This window comes from Sphaeroforma arctica (assembly GCF_001186125.1).
Source record: "Sphaeroforma arctica JP610 unplaced genomic scaffold supercont1.176, whole genome shotgun sequence".
In the NCBI taxonomy this organism is placed as follows: domain Eukaryota; class Ichthyosporea; order Ichthyophonida; genus Sphaeroforma; species Sphaeroforma arctica.
The window spans coordinates 10057-15649 of NW_014040382.1; the positions used below are offsets into that span (position 1 = coordinate 10057).

Below are 5593 nucleotides of genomic sequence, written 5' to 3' on the forward strand. Positions count from 1 at the left end.
CACCATGGAACTCGTAGTTACCATTTTCATCTGTTTGGGTCGTCATGGACGTCTCGGGATCAGTGCACGTCAAAGTGACAGTCTGATTGACGATGCCAACAGTGCTGACGAAGTCCTGAAGATTGCCAGAAATGGTTCCCTGTGGAAGGTACTTGAAGTCCACATTATCTTTCTTCAGATTATCACTATTGATTTCGATGCTGTGGATTTCTTTCTGTGAGTCCGAATCAACGGGACCGTCTACGATAATTCCATCGAAATCGGCAGTCAGGACCGAGGGAGGGACGGTCACTGTGTAAATACAGTCCTCAAGATTCTCAAATAAATAGAAGCCCGAGCCATCGGTAGTAGTAGGTACCATAACAGCAGCGCAAGTCAGCATCACTGTAACATTGGGCAAAGGTGACTGGTCGAAATCATTTAGAGTGAGTCCCGAAATAGTTCCAAGTGGGAGATACGTAAAGTCTGCCTCTGCTGTTCGTTCAGTGGGTGTGATGCTCACGGTCTCGCTGCTGGGGCCCTTGATGGGCTCGCCGTCGAAGTTTTCTGGCACCGACACGGCGTATGTGCAGTCCGCTACTCCTTCGGAGAAAGCGTACGACCCATCGGCAATCGTGGTGGTTGTGTACACGATATTCCCGTCAGTAGTGCATGCCGCAGTCACAGGGACGCCTGGGATACCCGCGCCGTCTTCTAGTCCAGATACAGTTCCAGAAATTACAGCAGGAACGATCGGCGACGTGCTAGGGCTAGGAGAAGCAGTCGTGCTGGGCAACATCTTGTAAATAAAATTCACTTCGATGATGTTCGGGGCCTCACTACTGACCTCTATTTTGGCTGTGTCCAAAGAGGTATCAGTGTCATAACCGGAATAGAGAGGTATGACCCCCGAAGTGGAGTTAACCACTTGAGGCACAGTTATGATGTAGTCGCAGATAGGGATCTCGGCGAACGCATACTCGCCAGCCCCGTCGGTCAGAACAGTTAGCTCGAAAGTATTGGCACCAGTACACTCTAACGTCACCAAGACCTCACCAACTCCATTACCTTCTCCAATAAAGTCCTCGTATATAGTTCCTGACACGCTGCCAACTTCTGCATATGTGAAGTCGACATCACCTTCCTCAGGGCTCTGCGGATTGAGAATCACAACAGTGGCGTACTCTAATCCGTCGTCCCCGCTAAAATCGTCTGGACCGGAGAAGATTGGACCGGCCGGTGTAGATTCTGGTGCTACCACACTGTACGTGCAGAAGACCAAGTTCGTGAATTCGTAGTTGCCGCTGGCGTCAGTAGTATTCGTAATAGTGACTGCAGGATTATCCAGACACGCAATCGTCACATTCTCGCCCGTGAGTGGAACCTCCGTCACATGGTGGCTCAATGTTCCAGCGATTGTGCCTTTGGGTAAGTAGTAGAAGTTCAACTCGGTGACATCATTGCCCTGTATCGCCTCCTGGTGGACTTCGGCTGGGTCGCTGGGACCTGACACGAGATCCCCTCCGTCAGTTGCAGAAGTGGGAACTGTGACCGTGTAAAGGCAAGGAGGCAGCTCGGTGAAACTGTACTCTCCAAGTGAGCCAGTGGTCTGTGTCTGGACTACAGCCCCATCGCAGGACAACTCAACAATTAAGTCCGCAATAGGAGTGGTCTTATCGAAGTCACTCAGCGTAGCTCCGGCAATAGATCCCAGTGGTGTGTACTCGAACTCCACCTCTTCTGTACGGTTCTCTGGGCTGATCTCAACCTCAGTCTCACCGGTGCTCACCACAGGCCAACCATTGGGATCGGTAGGTGGTACAATAATGGTGTACTGACAATCGGGCATATCTTCAAACGAAAACGATCCATCACCGTCAGTGGTTTCATTGTACACCGTACCGTCAGTGCATGTCGCGGTCACAGTGATGCCCGGTACCCCAATATCCGTGCCTTCGAGTTCAACTGTGCCGGTGATAGTGCCAGGAATGAACCTCGAAGTTGAAGGACTAGGACTTACCGTTGCAGATGGTGATATTGGCAGCAAGTACAAGAAGTTGACGTCCACCACATTGGGCTCTGCGATGGTAAGTGTCACAGTTGCCAGTTGAAGACTGTCATCTGCATCGTATCCACTAGCGATAGGTTTACTATCCACGATCAGAGGTACTTCGATCTCGTACGCACAGATTGGAATGTCCGTGAAAGAGTACCTTCCTTGATCGTCCGTCGTTTCAGTAAAGGGCGTCAAATCAGGTCGGTCTGTACAAGTAAGTTGAACTGGGGCGCCGAAGAATCCATTCTCAGCATCCGCCGCGTCCACATAGATGGCACCGGATACACTTCCTAACGTAGTGTATTCGAAGTCTACGTCGCCTACAGCTGGCTCTGATAGACCAATCGACACAATGGCTTCATTGATGGGTACTGAAACACCATAGCCCTCGTAGATAGGACCCACGCTAGCAATTCCATCAGGGACTGTGACGGTATAATCACAGAATGCGAGATTTTCGAAGCGGTACTCGCCTGCACCGTTGGTTGTGGTTTCCCTTGTGGCTCCAGTACTCGCGCATAATACGGTCACCGTCTGACTACCAATACCAGCTTGCGTAATGTAATCGCGCAGAGTACCTGCGATAGTACCTTGTGCCAAGTACTTGAAATCAACGCCTTCCACCACTCTATTGCCGTCGTCAATTGATACCGAGCTTTCATAGAGAGGTTCCAAATCGCCATAACCACTGACAATAGGACCCACATCGACGGAAGAAGATAGAACAGAAACCATGTAGGTGCAGAACTTAAGATTTTCAAAGGAGTAATCACCTGCTTCCCCTGTGGTCTGAGTTTGCATTGAACCATCCTCAGAACACACTAGCGTCACAAGCATGCCAGAGATAGGCGAATCATCAAAATCATCCAGTGTGTGACCGGAGATGGCTCCGATGGGCTTGTAATCGAAATCGACCATCGCCACTCTGTTTTCTGAATCGATCACTGCAGGGGAGTCCGTTGGGGGGGTAACAGGTACACTATTCACCTCGTCCGGCACACTGATAGTCCAAGCACAATTGGGCACATCACTGAACGAATAATAACCATTCGCATCCGTACTTACTGGCGCCAGTGTGATACCAGGATCAGATAAGCAAGTGGCAGTAACCTCGACGCCGGCGATTGGCTCACCTGTAGGAAGTAGAGTCACAGTTCCATCGATGGTAGCCGGTACAACCGGGCTACCATAGTAGAAATCAACATCCTCCACGACCTGGTCCGCCGTGGTCAGAGGAATATCCACCGCGTTCAACGTATCGTCAGTGTCTTGTCCCGTGTGAATCTGCTTGTCATTGACCGTTGTCGGTACTGTGACTGTATATGTGCACAGCGGGAGGTTGGTGAACCGATAGGAACCGGGCACGCCACAAGCTGCATCTCCGACAGCACAGGTAGTAGCGGTGTATGCCAACTCTGAGTTTCCGAGGCACACGGCGGTGACTTGTTCCCCGGGTACACCTGTAGGAGGGGTGTCCTCGAACAGATTTCCCGCAATACTTCCGGTGCTAGAGTACTCAAAGTCAATATCAGTCTCGTCGGGTGCACCTTCACTTAGAAGCACAGTGGTAGTATGTTCTGGATCTACTCCATCAACGGGTCCCTCGAAAATATCTCGCCCATCGACAGTTTGCTGAGGAGCATTCACAGAATATGTGCAGAAGTCGAGGCCAGAGAACTTGTAGAAACCATCATCGTTCGTTGTGGTTTGCGATACTTCGCGGTTAGGACCATCGATGCATGCAACCTCAACGACCTCTCCTGCGGGGATTGGATCTTTCGTAACGTAGTCTCTGAGAGTACCAGACAAAGATCCTTTAGTTGCAGATTGGTAAAAGTAGTTTACATTGGCCTTTCCACGATTGTCCGTATCAACAACTACCACATAGGACTCATCGCCGTCATCACCAGGCCCGCTACCGCCAACAAAGGTGCCCTCAAAAGTATCCGTGAAGGCTGTAAGTGGCGCGAGAACTGTAAATTCACAATCCTCCAGAGCGTTGAACTCGTAGTAACCTGTATCGCTAGTGGTTCTCTCTGTGCTAAGTCCATCACAGGTCAACTTTATTTTCACATCTGACACGGGGACGTTACCATCGATGTTGAACACAAACCCAGAAATAGTTGCATAGGGAATGTATTCGAAATCTGCAACGCCGATACGGACAGTTGGCGAGATAGTAACTTCTTTCTTCTCCCCTGACCCACTCGGATCATCGGAAACGATAGGGTGACCATTAAAATCCGGTGGAACAATTATCTCCCAAGTGCAATCAGGTACTTGCACGAACGAGTACATCCCGTTGTCATCAGTGTAAGCTAGGGGTAAAGTGATCGAACTATCGTCTAAGCATATAGCTCCTACTTGCACGCCAAATAGTGGCTCATTTTTCCCATTGCGTAGCGTGACAGTTCCTATAATAGTGGCTTCTTTGAGGTACTTGAAATCCACACCAACTTCGGTTGGATCTTGAATGTTAAGGACGACAGCATGTTCAAAGAGCTTATCGTCGCTATCAGGAGGGCCATCCACTATGGGCAATGTGATCACTTCGGAGGGAGCGATTACATTGTACTCCCCGAGAGGTAGATCAAGGAATGAGTAACCGCCATTGGCGTCCGTAGTAGCCGTGGAGACGGCTTCATTGGTTGCCGTATTCACCAAAATAACAACAATGTCTGGCACTCCCACCTCGTTGCCGAGATCGATAACTGTGCCATTGATCATTCCCAGTATTTGAGAATTCGATGGAGTGATACTCGGCGATGGTGAAAGTGCTACTGAAGGTGTAGCACTAGGACTGTCACCAGGGTATAATAGAGGCGAGACCGAGGCACTAGGGGCCGGGGTGGCGGTAGTATTTATATTTTCTACATCTGAAACACGGACACCTCCAGGTGTTCTAGGGTTGTTGTCAATCCGTGCACTGATGATCAGATTGTTGCCTGTGAAGGGTTCGTGAGAACACAGAATTTAGTAAGGAAATGCATCTCACCCCACACATGAATGATATTATATTATCAAAAATGTAAAACTGAGCACTTATGTAACCGATGTGGTAAAGACACATCCAGAACAAGAAACATAATGTTGATTTTAAAAACAAGTTACTATCGTATGTATCACAATGTGCATTCTGGTATCAAGCCCATCACGAAGTATTTTTGAAGGCTGATCGTGAATGAAAGTGCGGGATTCGTTCAATTGAGATCGTTACCAAATGTGAAATAAACTGAAAATGACCGATGGCAGATACCAATCGCCGATATCCAGCAATGTAATGGCAAAAATCCAACTAGAAAAATTACGTGATTGTTTTCTTCTCTCTGTTTATTTTTCTATTTTCTCACCACCAACACGTAGGCCATACGTGCGTATCAGCCAAAACTGCGGTAGATTTAGCTACACGCACTCACACACGCACTCAAACACGCAAAACACACACGCACACGCACTCGCACATATATATATATATATATATATATATATATATATATATATATATATATATATATATATATATATATATATATATATGTGTGTGTATATATATATATA

General features: G+C 48.2%; 1 protein-coding gene across 1 annotated transcript in view; it reads right to left on the reverse strand.

Annotated features, from left to right (window-relative positions):
• SARC_03446 (hypothetical protein) overlaps nucleotides 1-5593 on the reverse strand; it is a gene marked incomplete at both ends in the record, with an annotated part of 10272 nt that overhangs the window by 4123 nt on the left and 556 nt on the right. Inside the window, one exon of the mRNA XM_014302749.1 lies at nucleotides 4-4980. Within this exon, the coding sequence (XP_014158224.1) occupies nucleotides 4-4980 (4977 nt within the window). The remainder of the gene's footprint in view (nucleotides 1-3; nucleotides 4981-5593) is intronic.